The 17724-nt window shown below is 41.7% G+C and overlaps 3 protein-coding genes across 3 annotated transcripts; all 3 read right to left on the reverse strand.

Moving 5' to 3' along the window:
* Positions 1–313: 313 nt before the first annotated feature.
* On the reverse strand, positions 314–1271 carry LOC135674683 (putative germin-like protein 2-1). Its single transcript, XM_065184764.1, has 2 exons — positions 1108–1271; positions 314–1013 (listed from the first exon to the last, which is right to left on the reverse strand). Exons 1-2 carry the CDS (start codon positions 1217–1219, stop codon positions 466–468), a joined length of 660 nt encoding a protein of 219 aa, XP_065040836.1. The 5' UTR covers positions 1220–1271; the 3' UTR covers positions 314–465.
* A 1548-nt stretch (positions 1272–2819) lies between these two features.
* On the reverse strand, positions 2820–3790 carry LOC103986308 (putative germin-like protein 2-1). The gene is made up of 2 exons (XM_065184765.1): positions 3647–3790; positions 2820–3558 (listed from the first exon to the last, which is right to left on the reverse strand). The coding sequence occupies exons 1-2, from the start codon at positions 3756–3758 to the stop codon at positions 3017–3019; spliced, it is 654 nt and encodes a 217-aa protein (XP_065040837.1). The 5' UTR covers positions 3759–3790; the 3' UTR covers positions 2820–3016.
* Positions 3791–13860: 10070 nt separating this feature from the next.
* On the reverse strand, positions 13861–14842 carry LOC135674684 (putative germin-like protein 2-1). The gene is made up of 2 exons (XM_065184766.1): positions 14684–14842; positions 13861–14594 (listed from the first exon to the last, which is right to left on the reverse strand). Exons 1-2 carry the CDS (start codon positions 14793–14795, stop codon positions 14035–14037), a joined length of 672 nt encoding a protein of 223 aa, XP_065040838.1. The 5' UTR covers positions 14796–14842; the 3' UTR covers positions 13861–14034.
* Positions 14843–17724: the final 2882 nt, after the last annotated feature.

A 17724-nucleotide genomic window follows, 5' to 3' on the forward strand; every position in this document is an offset into this window, starting at 1 on the left:
TAAAGTTGTCTGCATAGATATATAAAGTTCATGAACCTGAGGGAGGATAAACATAAGGTGGATAAAGAAGTATGCATATATATATATATATATATATATATATAATATGAGATATTACACTTTTTGAGGATGCTGCACTCCATATAATCTATAATCTTCCAGGTGGGAATTACTATCATATGATCTAAATATTGAAATAGGACTCATGGATTTCTTTCTTAAAAATCAAGTTTTATTTATTATATTTAATGACGTGTTTATATGAAATTTGCAACAGTACACCAATCGTATGTCAATAGAGATGACTCAAGAATTCTGAAACATGACACACTTCATACGTACTTTTCATAACATAGAAAGGTCTCTTAATTCCATTACAATAGCAAATGCAAACAGGTAGTCCACTGTTTGCTTATTCACACCAAAACACACGAGCTAAGAGTGCAGCTTAATTCATTCCTCCGACTAGTTTTTCTTCGCGAACTGAGCCTGAAGCCAGTCGACAAGCTTCTTGTCCACTTGGAAAGCCTTGGCGAGGATTTCATCCGAGATGGGGGGATTCGCCCCGAACACAGCATCGGCGATTGTGATGGTGCCGGGGTTTTGGCTGCTGAGAGCACCGATGGCGAAGGTGTTGGTGTACCCAGGATTGAACTGGAAGTGGATGAGGCCTTGAGGGAACACGAACACATCACCCTTCTTCAGCATCTTGGTGAAGAGGCGGTTGTCGGTGTTGGATGTGACGAAGCCGACTAAGAGCTGTCCCTCTATGACGGTGAGGATCTCGGTGGCACGGGGGTGAGTGTGGGGCGGGTTGAGGCCTTTGGGGATGTAGTCGATGCGAACCATGGAGATGCCGAGGGTGTTGAGTCCTGGAATCTGCATCACGTTGGCAGGCGTGACATTGAACCCGAACTTGTTTCCGGTATCGCCAGGCATGTCGAGGCCAGAAAGAGAGAAGTCGTCGGCTTTCACAACCATGGGGTCCTTGCAGACGAATCCATTCACCAGCACTGCAACAGCAGAAGGAAGAAGCAAACTCGGTCGGTAAACATGCATCAGGAGAACAAACGCACCGAAGGAAATTAATCTGGATACTATGAATACCTTTAGAGTCCTTATCTGCGACACAGAAGTCTTGAAGTTGACTAGGATCAGAAGCCATTGCCAGAGAGGAAGCCATGGCGAGGAGAACAAGGAGAAACATCTCGGTGGCCATCTGTAATCTCTTAGATGGATGGGATTACTTGGGGCCGTGATACAATGGCCTGGAAGAGACGGGTATATATAGAGAAGCAGGCTCTGAAACATTCACGATCATTAGGTGAAGGAGATGAAAAGTATACCATGTTAGGTTGCCTTCCTCTCGCGATAATATTGTCTATAGCCGTCTCCTCGTACGAGCTTCCTCTGTTGCAGGGTAACAAATAGGTATTTTGACGCGGTCTCAGTGATTGCTTGAATGCATGCGTTCGCCGCCACAGAAAAATAGTTCTTTAGTTTAATGCCAACCTAATCCATGACCACATTGCATACACAATAATGGAGCTTTTCAACCTAATCCGAAATCCACCGGGTGAGATTTTGGTGACGACGTCAAGATACCAAGCACGATGAGAAGTCTGCAAACATGTGGGAGATCAGGAGAACAAGAGCAAGGTTGCGTCAAAAGAACAAGACAATAGTGTGTCGTTGCCAATTTGACTTCGTCTGATGCCGTGTATTATGATTCAAGTATTCTTTGTTAGTACAAAGTATGTATGTATGTATGTATGTATGTATGTATAGCATGCACGACATCGCCCTTCAGTAGTGTGTCAGTACAAAGTATGTATGTATGTATGTATGAATAGCATGTATGTATGTATGTATTATGATTCAAGTATTCTCTCTCTCTCTCTCTCTCATTTGGGAAAGTGAGATCATTTGTAATCGTTCCGTGCAGAGAAAGAGTCTACCAAGAGGAGCTTAGTTATTCTCCACTTGGTTTTGGTCAACGACTATATCTTGTATGTAGTAAATGCCATTCAATCGACAGGGTTTTGATGATGGCAGGTCGCTACCAAATGCCAAGCAAATTCATGGAACCAGTGGAGCATATGGATCCACCAGAAGTGCTAGTGAACCAATGATCTCAGTTTGACTTCATCCAACATCAAGTACTAATAATGGAAGGCGTTTTCTGTCACCTTCGAACATGACCAGGACAATGCGTGCAGCGACTTCATCCAACATCGAATTCTATAGTGCAAGCGTTCCGTGTGCGTTGACTGGCATTATATACATCGCGTATACGAGTACTGACACCTTCCCTCTTCATCACAACATCACATTGGAAATCGTGTTCATCGTTATGTGATACGTGATGCGGTGGGTAAAAGAAGCCATACATGAACTGAAACCTTCGTTCTACATATTCTTACAATCGAGAATGAGTCTGACTCGATTTTGTTGATTAGCATACACTAAAATTAATATAAATTCAGCATACACCAAACTCAATATATGTAATTAGGCTCACTTAATTATTATTATCTATGGGACTAATCTAACAACCTTCTCTTCATAATATGAATATATATATAACCTAACTTTTTAATTCTTGTTAGGCTCATCTTCCTCATCTTTTCAATCTTCATCTCACATATCAACATTTCATAATATTTCAATATATTTTAAATAGCTTTAATTGAGTTTATAATGAGCTCAATAAAATGGTAAATCCTAATTATTCAGAGTCGGTCGAGTTTAACACTAACAAATAGATTTGCTGCAATGTGGCTTTGCAATTAATAATGATCTCATCAGTGATCTCGCTCTCAATTGTTGACTCTTAACATCATATTTATTTCGGGTTGGAAAACATGAGGATTATTTCGATCACTACAGAGAAAACGAACAGTAATAACATGCAAACGCCTGACTTCGATCGATCGCCAAGTGTTTGCTTATTGGAATGTTAACATGGATGTGAAGAAGCTGCAGTGGTGGTGTTTCTTCAGTTGTTGTTGTCCATCTAGAACTGAGCCTGAAGCCAGTCGATGGTCTTCTTGTCCACCTGGAAAGCCTTGGCCAGAACATCATCGGAGATGGGCGGCTTCGACCCGAACACAGCGTTGGCGATTGTGATGGTGCCGGGGTTTTGGCTACTGAGAGCACCGATGGCGATAGTTTTGGTGTGCCCAGGGTTGAACTGGAAGTGGATGAGGCCTCGTGGGAACACAAACACATCACCCTTCTTCAGCATCTTGGTGAAGAGACGGTTGCCGTCGTCGCTGTTGGATGTGACGAAGCCGACCAAGAGCTGTCCTTCTATGACGGTGAGGATCTCGGTGGCACGAGGGTGAGTGTGGGGAGCGTTGAGGCCTCTGGGTGCGTAGTCGATGCGAACCATGGAGATGCCGAGGGTGTTGAGTCCGACGAGCTGGTTCACGTTGACGGCGGTGACATTGGAGCCGACCTTGTTTACTGTGTCGCCAGCTTTGTCGAGTCCCCTGAAGAAGAAGTCTTCGGCTTTCACCACCTTGGGGTCCTTGCAGACGAACCCATTCACCAGCACTGCAACAGGAGGAAGCAAACTCGATCAGTAAATATGCATCGGGAGAGCAAACGCACCGAAGGAGATTAATCTGGATACTATGAATACCTTTAGAGCCCTTATCTGCGACACAGAAGTCTTGAAGAGGACTAGGATCAGAAGCCATTGCAAGAGAGGAAGCCATGGCAAGGAGAGCAAGGAGAAGCAATTTGGCTGCCATCTGTGTAATCTTTAGGATGGATGAATCTGCAATTGGTGTTGTGATACCAATGGCTTGGAGGAGATGGGTATATATAGAGAAGCATGCATTGACATATTCCTCATAAGTTGGTGAGAGAGTTGAAAAGTATGACATGTTAGGTTGCCTTCTGCTTACAATAATGTTTGTAGACTTCCCCTTTTACGTAGTTGTTATCAAGATATTGACGCAGTTTTGAGAAAAGGTCTAAGAAAAGCTTCCTCTTCACCGTCAGTTTCTTATACGTAGTAAATGCATACACGTTGTCGAACCATGCAATTGGCAGTATAGCCAATTAAACAGATGGGAAACCAGTGGGTATCTCATTCTGACTTCATCTAACATCAGATAGTATAATGCTAGCCTTCTTTGTCACCTTCAAACATGACCACGGCAACACGTTGCGTGCATGACCAACATCAAATACTATGTTGCAAGCGTTATATGTGAATGCAGTGAGTATAATATATATGGTGCATGCTTGCACAAGTAGTGAACAACTTCCCACTTTTTTGCAACGTTAGTATATTAATGGGTTAAGATCTCACATAAATCTCTCCCATTAAATCTAAGTTAATAGACGTTACGTGGTATGACATACTGAGTCATAATAAACTATTAATATAATGACACATATAATTTAAGGTTAAGATATATTTTAGCCCCTATGGTTTTGTCCATAGATCTATTAAGCCCTTGTGATTTATTCGTGTCTAAAATAACTTTTATATTTTAAAAAATATAGCATAAAACCCTTCCCGTTAAGTCTGAGTTAATAGATGTTGGAATCTATTTACATAGTATGTTGACTCAAAATAAACTATCAATATAATAACACATATAATTTAAGTAAAAAAAATTGAGACTTCCATCAATGGTGGGAGGAGGCGTTATCGTGGAAGCGACCACTAGCAGTAGCACCGAGCTGCTACTACCTAGCAGGGTGTCATACCAGGCCTCTCTCGCATTGACAATGAGCTCAAGAACTTCTGGATGTCACTTACCAACTCTAAGGCACATGCTACCATGGCGTTGCTCACAATTGCGAACTGCACCCACTCTGATCGTAACGAATACCGCCATACCTTGTAAGCCACCTCCCTCACAAAGCATGACATCATGAAGACTAAGAGTAGCAGTAGGAGTGGTTGAACTGGTCCATATATGCCTCCCGCACCCGCTCGCTCTCCTTGACCAGCTTATTAAGGAAAGAGGAAGCGACAGATGAAGGCAAAGAGGCAGAGATATGAGAGGTCGGAAGTGAAGGAGAGGGAGAGCTGGACCGTCACGTTATAGGCATGGTAGGTGGAGGTCCAAGAGAGGACGAAGTGGGAGGTAGTAGAGATGACTACGTGCCTAGCGTTGGACTAGCCGATGCATATCCACCTAAGGCAAATCCGGAAGCTTGTTGAGAGTGGGTCGACCTATGATTGCATTATACACCGAGGGGATGTCAACCACCATAAACTTGGTCATTATCATTTTGTTATAGGGTCCATCGCTAAATGTGACATATAGTCTCATGGTCCTTAGAGGGGAGATGGAGTTCCCTGTGAACCCCATCAACAAAAAAACTATAGGGGGTGAGATTATTAACTGAGAGCTTAAGTTTTTGAAAAGCGATAAAGTAGAGGATGTCGGTAGAACTATGTTGATCATGACCTTATATACTCAGGAGTTAATCATTCTTATGGAAACTACCAAGGCATCATCGTGGTTTGGATCGAGATACTTTGTCCCTTCTTCCTTGAAGATTATTTCCAAGTTATCTTTTTTATCTTTGGTGCTTCTCGATGGTGGCTCAGGCTTAGGCTTTATGACTCAAGATGTTGTCCCCTTCCAAGACAGGTCCACCGATGATGACGTCGATCTACCTCTCTATCGAGCCCTAAGGTTAGGGTGAGGGTTCTCGAGGTCTCTGGAAGAATCTCCGGAGGTGTTCCCGATAAATCAGCTCCTCGATTTGTTCATTCAAATCATGAAAGTCTTCCGTGTCGTGGCCATAGTCATGATGGAAGCGGTAATACTTGGATCTGTCTCTTCTTTCCAATGACATCTTTGTCAATTAAGGGTTCTTCAAGAACCTTTTTTCCTTTATTTATAGGAAGACCTTAGTTCTCATAATTTTAAATGGGGTCAACTCGAGTCTCGAGCGAGGCAGCTCGGGTCGATCTTATTTTCTTCATCGAGGTGACCTCAGGGTTTGAGCTAATGGTGGTTGCTCATGTCATGGCCACTTGCATGTCTCCTCGTGCTTACTTAAGACCATCACCTTGGTGGCTATGTATTGGTTGGCCCTTTAGAGGATCTTGAGTACTATTGCAAGAGTGCTTAAGCCCCATCATCAAGGCTTGAATCACGAGTGATGGATGTGCTTCTTACATGCATTGGACTTTAATGGTGAATCGAGCGACAAAGTAGAGAGTATCTTTTCCTCCCCTTGCTTGAGCTCGAGCAAGATTGTCACTAATGGCCTTCGGCATATATTCCCAAGTATGTAGAGTTCAAACTCCTTTATTTATAAGCTAAGTAAAAGAGTCAATCAAGAGTAGCTTCAAACGAGTGTACCACTCTTACGCTAGACTTCTCAACAGTGTCAAGAACACACAACACATCAAAACGTCCAAGGTGTCGTAGAGAAACATCTAGGCATGAAAAGTGGTAGTATGTTCAATCGGATCAGTATTGTTATCAAAGACTTCTAACGATGGGAGGCGAAAGTTGGTCGGGATTAGTTTCTCTTGAATGTTCTAGGTGAATAGGGACCGACTCGAGGTGGAATCGGCCAAATTCTCCCCGCTAGACCACTAGAGCTAAGCATAGTCTATTTGTTGTCGTTGGACCCTTAAGGAGTCATCCATTGATTTAATCCTGAATTCGGGTGGAGCAGAGCAATGATGCAACAATGTGCTGAACTCTACGGTTGGTAAGCGGGGTGCTCCTTCGATTGGCAATTCATCGGACCTTTGGTGATCCTGAGATGCTAGTATAGTTTTTCTCAAAAAGAGAGCCTCTTGGCATGATACCAGGGGTTAGCTATTATACCTAGTCTATGGATGGAACAACCTACAACTACCCCAACGTCAACCTACAACTACTCCAACGTCCCTCTTTGACGTTTTGTCCACATGGGTGACAAGGGAGAGACAGGTCTGAACGACCTCCCTTGGATTGTTGTCCATGAAAGCAAATAAGTGGAGGGTGATTATGGTAGAACCCTTGCAGATTCTAAACTTGGGGTTGATCTCTTTAGGGGATCGGCCTCCTTGGAACTCTATAGGGGTTCCTCCCTCCAAGTTGCTGCTCAAAAGCTGCAGAAAAGATTCATCTATTGCTTATCAAAAGAGAAGGAATACATGGCTATTTATAGGGCTTCTAAACCCTAACTCCTAATAGGACTCCTACTTAAGACTCTTACTTCTAACCAACTCCTAATATGACTCATAATCAAGACTCCTATTCTCTTACAACTCCTAATTCTTCTCTAAGAAAAAACCTCCTAACAGAATGTCCCTTTCAATTAGGACTCTCATAGTTAGTCCTAACAGAGTGTCCCTTTCAATTAGGACTCTCCTAGCTAGAGTCCTAACAGAATGTCCCTCTCAATTAGGACTCTCCTAGCTAAAGTCCTAACAGAATGTCCCTCTCAATTAGGACTCTCCTAGCTAGAGTCCTAACAGACCCGCCCTCTTCAAATCAGCCTTGTCCTCAAGGCTGAGATTCCATGAACTCAGGGAACCGGGTCTTCAGCTCCTCATATGGTTCCCATGTGGCGTCTTCAAGTGGTAGATTATTCCAATGCACTAGTACTTCAGTAGAGGGATGTCGGCAACGCATCACGATCCTGCGATCGAGGATGGCCTGTGGTTGGGCTTGAATAACTCCATTCTCAGTTGTGTTGGGCAGTTGGATCTGGGGTGACTCGTGTTCTCCCAACTTGGGCTTTAGGCATGATACGTGGAAGACAGGGTGAATTTTGGCATCTTCAGGTAATTTAAGTCTGTATGCCATGGCTCCAATACGCTCTGTGATCTGATAGGGCCCATAAAAACGTGGGGATAGCTTCATGGAGGCTCGAGTGTTGATAGAGAGTTGCTTGTATGATTGTAGGCGAAGATAAACCCAATCTCCCACTGGAAATTCTCTTTCACTTCGTCGTGTGTCGGCTTGCTGCTTCATTCTGGCTTGAGCGGTAGAGAGATTATCTTTTAACAGTTGTAAGAGTTTGTCCCTATTAATTAATTCTTGGTCAACCTGATCTACCTTGGCCGAGCCAATTACATACTTTGGAATCACAAGTGCTAGTCGACCATACAATGCTTCATAAGGGGCACATTTTATAGATGAATGATATGTAGTATTATACCACCATTCGGCCCAAGGAAGCCATTTTGCCCACTCTTTTGGTCGGTCGCTAGCGAAACACCGGAGGTACGTCTCTAAGCACCTATTTACCACCTCTGTTTGGCCGTTAGTTTGTGGATGATATGCTGTGCTCATCTTGAGTTTGGTGCCTTGTAACTGAAATAACTCGGTCCAAAATTTACTAGTGAAGATCCTGTCACGATCACTTACGATGGACCTTGGCATCCCATGCAGTTTAACAATATTTTCTATGAAAATCTGAGCAATACTAGCAGCAGTGTAGGGATTTCTCACAGCACAAAAATGAGCATATTTCGTAAGTCTATCAACCACCACGAGAATCGTGCTTTTACCTTTGGAAGATGGCAGCCCTTCAATGAAGTCCATGGAGATGTTAGTCCACACTGAGTCTGGTATGGGTAGTGGTTGTAGCTTCCCTGGATTTGCCACAGATTCACCCTTGTGCTGTTGACATACATCACATTGTGCCACATATTCAGCAATAATTTTTTTCATCCCTCTCCAATAAAAATTTTGCTTCACTCTTTTGTAGGTTCTTAGGAATCCAGAGTGCCCTGCTGAAGGTATAGAGTGCATTTCATGCAAGATGATTGCGATGCAAGGGGAGTCAGGTATAAGCACAATGCGACCTTTGTAGCGTAAATCCCTCGAATTCCAAGTGTAGTGGGCTATTGCACTTGGATCCTCCTCCAATTTTTTTATGATCTTGCTGATCTCTGGATCCTTCTTCTATTCTTCCCTAATGTCCTCGAGGAGACCGGTGGTAGGAAGGGAGATGGCTGAAACCTTAGCTTGTTCAGGTAGCCGTGAGAGTGCATCTGCAACAACGTTTTCTTTCCCCTTTTTGTAAATAATTTCATAATCAAATCCAAGAAGTTTGGTTACCCATTTTTGCTGCTCAGGGGATGATATCTTTTGCTCCAAAAAGTACTTGAGGCTTTTATGGTCAGTTTTAATTTGAAATCGCCGGCCGATCAGGTAGGGTCTCCACCTCGTTACTGCGTGTACAATGGCAAGCATCTCCTTATCATATACTGACATATTTTGATGGGAGGGAGATAATGCCTTGCTAGTGTATGCGAGTGGTCGACCATTTTGTATGAGAATGGCTCCAATTCCGACTCCAGATGCGTCGGCCTCAATGATGAAGGGTTTATTGAAATCCGGTAGCGCAAGCACCGGCGTTGTTGTCATGGCTGCTTTAAGTTTGTCGAAGGCAGCAGAGGCTTTGTCCGACCATTGGAAAGCATCTTTTTTCAGTAAAGAAGTGAGTGGTGCACTGATCTTCCCATAGTCCTTAACAAATTTTCGGTAGTAGCCCGTTAGTCCAAGGAACCCCCGCAGTAATTTCACGTTTGTAGGTTTCGGCCAGCCTTGCATTGCCTCAATTTTTGTTGGGTCTACCGCCACTCCTTCTTCTGATATTATATGCCTAAGGTACTCTACTTTTTGCTGGAGAAAGCTGCACTTTGGTTGCTTAACAAAAAGAGTATTCTCCCGAAGGATCGTCAAAACAATCCGTAAATGCTGAAAGTGAGTCTCAAGAGAAGGGCTGTAAACGAGAATATCATCGAAAAATACCAGCACAAATTTACGAAGAAAGCTCCGAAATATATCATTCATGAGACTTTGAAAGGTTGAAGGAGCATTAGTGAGTCCAAAAGGCATTACCAAGAATTCATAATGGCCATCATGTGTGCGAAATGCAGTTTTTGGAATGTCATCGTTACATACCCGAATTTGGTGGTAACCGGATCGGAGGTCCAACTTCGTGAAGACTCGAGCTCCTTTCAATTCATCAAGAAGTTCATCCACCACTGGTATTGGGTATTTGTCCTTGACGGTGATGCCATTTAAAGCTCGGTAGTCGATGCACATCCGCCAAGTTCCGTCCTTCTTGCGTACAAGTAGCACCGGTGAGGAAAAGAGGCTGCAACTTGGTCGAATCACCCCTGTTTCAAGCATCTCCTTTACGATCTTTTCAATTTCATCTTTCTGGAGGTGAGGATATCGGTATGGTCGAGTGTTCGCTGGTGGCTTGCCCGGAAGGATTGGAATTCGATGGTCATGTTGCCGAGAAGGAGGAAGACCACGCGGTTCAGCAAATATGTCGGCAAATTCAGTAAGCAATTGGGCAAGATTTTGATCTTCAAATTCTATTTTCTTCCCCTCTGGTTGCTGCTGGAGGTGCATCAAAAAGGCACCATTTACCTTGTGTAAAACTTTCTCCATTCGTTGGGTCGAAAAAGTGGTAACGTTGCTTCCGCGCTTCCCGCGTAGGATGATCTGTTTGCCCTTACAGTAGAATTTCATAATTAATTTAGAAAAGTTCCAAGAGACATCACCTAGTGTAGTCAGCCATTCTATACCAAGCACTGCCTCATAGTCATCGATTGGTAGGAGGAAGAAATCGGTGATAATTTCTTGGTCTTGTAGTAATAGTTTCACTTGCGGGCATCTTTGGTCGCACTTTAGGATTCTACCGTCGGCAACCTTTACATCGAACTTGCTGCAACCTTCAATATGCAGTGCCATCCGAGCAGCAACCTTACTATTCAGGAAGTTATTAGTGCTACCCGTGTCGATGAGAACAGTGATCGGCTGTTGTTTGAAAAGGCCACCAACTTTCATCGTTTGCGGATTTGAATAGCCGGCTAGTGCGTGTACCGTAATGTCGGTCGGCTGTGGCTCTTCTTCCATATCTTCTTCTTCATGTTCAAGGCTCTCTTCTAGATGTTCAATGACCTCTTCTTCTACTGGTTCAATCATAAGAAGTCTACCCTTTTTACAGCGATGCTCGCGGCTCCACGGCTCGTCGCAATGCCAAAATAACCCCTTCGCAGATCGCTCCCGAAGTTCTTCTCTTGTTAACCTTTTCGGTGCAGGGACTCGGTTGATAGTAGGGGGGGCTGAGGGCTTTAGTATTGTAGGTCGTGGAGTGATCCTTGTCCTCCGGGCTTCATGGTTCAATCGCTCCTCTTGAAGTCGTGCGAAAGAGATGGCTGCCATAAGCTTGTATGGTTGTCGCGCCTTAACTTCTCCCCGGATCTCCGGCTTTAAGCCCTCAATAAAAGTCCCTAATAACTGTTTTTCAGACCAATCACGAGTTTGATTAGATAACCTTTCAAACCTGGTTTGGTACTCCTGAATGGTGGAGGTTTGTCGGATCTTTGCTAGTTGTCCGTCAATGTTCTCGTAATAAGTTGGTCCGAAGCGGATCAGTAGTCCTTCTTTGAATTGTCACCATGAAAGGGCTCCATAAGTGTGTTCAAACCAGTCAAACCATTGTATGACATCCCCTTCAAGATGTATAGTTGCAATTTCCACCATGGATGCATCCGCAGTTTTATGGTACCGAAAATATCGCTCAGCGCGCGAGATCCAACCAATTGGGTCTCCTTCTTCCCATCTAGGGAAGTCCACTCTCATGCGCGAATAGTTGGGGTCGGTCATAGAGCCTCCCCTCTCTTGGAAGTCATCCCTTTGGGCATGATGTGATTGGTTAGAGCTCTCTCTTTGATGTGATTTCTTCGGGCTTGGTGGTCGGCCCAAACTGAATTCAGTAAGGAGAGTCCGAATCTTATCCTCCATTCGTGCCTCAAAGGCTTCAAATTTAGCATTGATTGCGTCCTCAGATGCCATAGTATATGACTCCAAATCTGTGATGTTAAGATCTCTCTTTTGTTGACGAGTTAAAGGCATGTATAGGTTTGATAAAAATCAGTGAAAGTTTGCTGCAGAATTGTGTTGTCTTGTAAGAGCAGAATTATCGTCGAAGAAACAACGGTTTCTCGACGAAATCTCCACAAAAATTTGAGAGATTTGAGGAGAGAGTTGACAACAATATCTCAGTTTATATGATAGCAAGGATGTCCATCAAGAAAATTTCGACAGTAACAGCAAGAAAATTGGTGTAAGTTGCGATAGTAGAATTCTCGTCGAAAAATTTCAGCAACTTATGATGAAAATTTGCAGCAATATAGGAACGATTTTTTTTTTTTTTGGATTTTCGGATAGGGATAAATAAATTGCAACAGCAGTAAGGTAGGAAACCAGAACCTGTTGCAATTCACGGGGAGATCAAAGGTTGATCTGCGGTAGTGGAGATGATGGTGGAATTCGGCGACGATCTTTTAAGCAATTGTGGGAATTGCTTTGGATGGTTGTGGAGGGTTGATGGATGGCAATGGAAGGGCAGCGAGATGCCAAGAACGCTGCTCTGATACCAGGTGGTAGAACCCTTGTAGATTCTAAACTTGGGGTTGATCTCTTTAGGGGATCGGCCTCCTTGGAACTCTATAGGGGTTCCTCCCTCCAAGTTGTTGCTCAAAGGCTGCAGAAAAGATTCATCTATTGCTTATCAAAAGAGAAGGAATACATGGCTATTTATAGGGCTTCTAAACCCTAACTCCTAATAGGACTCCTACTTAAGACTCTTACTTCTAACCAACTCCTAATATGACTCATAATCAAGACTCATATTCCCTTACAACTCCTAATTCTTCTCTAAGAAAAAACCTCCTAACAGAATGTCCCTTTCAATTAGGACTCTCATAGTTAGTCCTAACAGAGTGTCCCTTTCAATTAGGACTCTCCTAGCTAGAGTCCTAACAGAATGTCCCTCTCAATTAGGACTCTCCTAGCTAAAGTCCTAACAGAATGTCCCTCTCAATTAGGACTCTCCTAGCTAGAGTCCTAACAGATTAAGACCTTTTCTTTCCATGCCAGCCTTCATATGGTGAGAAGTGTCAGATGATAATTGGCCATCAATATGTTCTGTATCAATTAACATATATTAAAATGATGATTGACCTCGAGGTAGCGTTGAGGTGGTACTTGCACTAAGACCAATGTCACGAGAAATTTTTCGACCTGATGTCTCTGATGCTCAAGTTAGCCCAATATACTTTTTGAGTATAGGTTTTTCACGAAAACAGAGCATATTGGTATGATGCATGGAGTTAACTTTTATGCCTGATCTATGGAGAGAATAACCTACTACTGTCCTAACATCCCCATTTGACATTTTGTTAATAAGAGATTGGGGACAAGAGGGAGACATGCCCAAATGATCTCCCTCGGACTATTATCCATATGGGTAAACCAGTGGAGGGTGATTGAAGCTTTTTTTTTTTTTCTAAGCCGGTCTTCACACGATGATATATGTCAAATGGTGATTGACTACTAACACATTTCATATATTCAATTAAGAACTTCAAATTTTATGTTATAGACCAAACTCAATATATGTAATTAGACACTCTCAATTATTATCTATGTGACTAATATAAACATTATCTTAGCACATCTCGTATTCAATCAGTCTCCTTTCTATTTGTAAAGGTCTGTCAATAAGCAAAACTATATGGATCAATAAATCTATTCTATTTGTTGGTTTTTCAATTCAACTGAAATCCACTGTTTGATTTTGTTAATTTAGAGTCTCAGAACTGAAAAGACATCACTTAGGAAAGAAATAACATTTGGTTCTAATAAGCTCTCGATTTCATTATTTTTAATGTGATGTGGGATTTATATTTAGTATCTTGTCATAAGATTCATGTAATCGATCCTAAATTTATTATTTTATTAGTATCATTATTGTACCTTATCGTAATATTAGAGTACCATGCTTGACGTTAAACAACATAACACCGAATCATATGATTTTGTGCATTCAAAGTGGACCCAAAAGACATCTCAGGATAGAAATAACATCAGGATTCAATTGGTTGGTACTTAGTCAGAGACAGTTTCCATAACATATAAGCCATATTCTATCACAAATACAAATGCAAATAGTTATCCACTGTTTGCTTATTTAAAGCACATAATTTCAGCACGTCATGTCAACTTGCAACAACGAAGCTTTCTAGTTGTTGTTGTCCATCCAGAACTGAGCCTGAAGCCAGTCGATGGTCTTCTTGTCCACCTGGAAAGCCTTGGCCAGAACATCGTCGGAGATGGGTGGCTTCGACCCGAACACAGCGTTGGCGATGGTGATCGTGCCGGGGTTTTGGCTACTGAGAGCACCGATGGCGACGGTGTTGGTGTACCCAGGGTTGAACTGGAAGTGGATGAGGCCCTCAGGGAAAACAAACACATCGCCCTTCTTCAGCATCTTGGTGAAGAGACGGTTGCCGTCGTCGGTGTTGGATGTGACGAAGCCGACCAAGAGCTGTCCTTCTATGACGGTGAGGATCTCGGTGGCACGGGGGTGAGTGTGGGGAGGGTTGAGGCCTTTGGGCCCGTAGTCGATGCGAACCATGGAGATGCCGAGGGTGTTGAGTCCGACGAGCTTGTTCACGTTGACGGCAGTGACCATGGAGCCGAGCTTGTTTCCTGTGTTGCCGGCTTTGTCGAGTCCCATGAAGAAGAAGTCTTCGGCTGTCACTTGCTTGGGGTCTTTGCAGACGAATCCATTCACCAGCACTGCAGAAGCAACAAGAAAACTCGATCAGTAAACATGCATTAATCGAAAACGTGGACATGTAGATACGGTGTTCGATCCTTAAACTCGCCTTTGGAGTTCTTATCGGCGACGCAGAAGTCTTGAAGAGGGCTAGGATCAGAAGCCATTGCGAGAGAGGAAGCCATGGCAAGGAGAGCGATGAGAAGGATTTTGGCTGCCATCTTTAGGATGGATGAAGCTACAATTGGTGTTGTGATACAAATGCACGAAGGAGATGGATATATAGAGAGGGGGAGGGGGAGAGAGCCAGGGTTGAAACATTCTCGATCATTTGGTACGAGAGCTGAAAAGTATGCCTTTTGCTTATAATAATAATGTCTATAGACTGTGAGTGCTTCTTATCTTGTGCAGAGAAAGAGTCTACCAAGAGGAGCTTAATGTTTTGGTCAACGAAGATTTCTTGTATGCCATTCAATTGACAGGGTTTTGGTGATACGTTCACGTCGTCGAACCATTCAATTGGCAGTATAGCCAATTAAACATGTGGGAAACCAGTGGGCATCTCAGTCTGACTTCATCTAACATCAGATACTATAATGCAAGCCTTCTTTGTCACCTTCAAACATGACCAGGGCAACACGTTGCGTGCATGACCGACAACAAATACTATGGTGCAAGCGTTATATGTGAATGCAGTGACTATTCGCCACGAAATCGAGGAGAGCTGTAGCAATTGGGAGAGGTAGTGTTTCAGCTCTTAGATTGCCTGCTAGCACTTTTCGATCTATAAAAATCTTTTAAGATTTTTCAATACTCGAAAGAATAACAGACACTTATTGGGATAGGAATCATCTAAGTATTGCTATTTGCCCTGCTAACTGATGCACTTCTTGCTAGTTACTATAATTCAATCATGTGAGTAATTGCACGTGTGACACACTATGCAATCTTTTGTACTTATTATTATTGGTATTTTCTGACTTTATGATTATGTGTTGCGTATATTATAATATCCATGAATCTGTGCAATAAGAATCGGATTATAGTGAGATCACGATAATGAGACCGATTCGCCTTTAAGCATAAACCATAAATATTCTCAATCGTATATTATTCGAGAAGGATATCGATATAATCAAACAAACTAGTATATTGTATCCTCATCCAATTGATAGAGGCGGCTAGTCCCATAGCTACTCGTGTGGAGATACTAGGGATACAATACATATGCTAATTAGATAATTAGTTCATTAATTGATCCACTCACAGAATGTTGGATAGTTGATGATACCTCATTATTAAACAACGATTTTGTAATTCTAGTTGTGTATCTGGTCCTTAGACTTGAGATATCAAAGATATCATATATAAGTACTCTACTCTTTGATACCAAATTTATAGGTCTCGAAGTTTCAAATCTAGCATAACTAATAATCGAGAGTGGCAATCAATCTTATGAGGGTAATTGAGTAGTGATAGAAGATCATTCACTCTCGGTATCATGAGATGAAAGTCCTATATATTCTTGCTTAAGTAAATATCTAATCAGGGTCATTCAGATTGAGAGAGAAAGAGTTCTTCTAGAGATTCTAATTAGAGCAAGACTCAAGTAGATTTTGTATGAGCCTGACTGAATCATGCTTGGTATATAGTCTCTAGGATATTAAATGAATGAGTGATAAATACATGATAACTGAGGATAGATAGGTCTAATTGATTAAATTCCTCTGTATCGTATGGGGACTACGACATAGTGGCTTAGTACGTTTGTAGTCGATGAGTTAGTGAACTATTATGGAGATAATAATTCACCGAGTTAGAAGGAGTTCTCATGTGTACGACTCATGATCAACTTGATATTGGGCCTAGAGGGTCACACATATATGATAGGTATTGCGACGAGTATAGGTTCATATATAAAATATCCGCTGAAACCCTTGTCTTACGACTTTATCTTGGTAATCTTTTCAATCTTCACCTTACATATTAACATTCCATAATGTTTAAATATATTTTGAATAACTTTAATCAAGTTTATAATGATCTCAACAAAAACATAAATCCCAAGTATTTAGAGTCTGAATAATAAAATATGCTCCTAGCGATAAAATCAAAATAAAATGTATACTCCCAAAATAACTTAACTTGCAGCTAGACATCTTACAATTTGATTTGTAGATATCAGACTCACAAAGATGGATGTTCTTCTGAAATATTTTATAAAGTTTATAAATATTTTAAAAGGCTTAATTACAATAATTTGTTGTTCTTAATCTTTGCCTTGTGAAGATGCTATGTGTAGTTGAAGCATGCTTCCTATGAAAGGTCATACACTTCTTTTGAGACAAACACCCATCCTGTCGGAAGAGACGACAACGAACTATTTGTGATCAACCAATTGGCTATCTATAGGTTGTCATCGTTACTAAAAGATTCTTTTGCTTGGATGATGGTAGGTGATTGTATGCAGAAAGTTAACCAAAACCACAGGCGCAAGTGAGATGTTGACTATTAAAAATTCATCAATGGATATATATATATATATATATATATATATATATATATATATATATATATATATATATATATATATATATATATATATATATATATATATATATATATATATATATATATATATATATATATATATATATATATATATATATCCTTGGCTAGGGTCATTCGGATTGAGTGAGAAAGAGTTCTCCAAGAGAATCCGATTAAAGTGAGACTCGAGTAGAAACCGTATGGGCCTGACAGCACAATGTCCGATATATAGTCTCTGAGATATTAGATAGATAATGTACTATAGGTACATGGTAACTGAGGATAGATAGGTCCAAAGGATTAGATTCCCCCGTATCGTTTGGGGATTACAGCGTAGTGGCCTAGTACATCCGCAGTCGATGAATCGAGTGAATTATTTTGAAGATAATAATTCATTTAACCAAAAGGAGTTCTAATATGTATGACTCACAGGTAGCTCAATATTGGCCTAGAGAGTCACACACATATGATAGGTGTTTTGATAAGTAAAAGTTTATGAGATATCCATTTGAGCTCCTATTTTATTGGATATCCAATAAGCCATTGAATTATTGGATCATATCCAATAAGAGATTATTGGATAGAGATTCACTAATATGA

This window comes from Musa acuminata, chromosome BXJ1-5 (assembly GCF_036884655.1).
Source record: "Musa acuminata AAA Group cultivar baxijiao chromosome BXJ1-5, Cavendish_Baxijiao_AAA, whole genome shotgun sequence".
NCBI classification, from domain to species: Eukaryota; Viridiplantae; Streptophyta; class Magnoliopsida; order Zingiberales; family Musaceae; genus Musa; species Musa acuminata.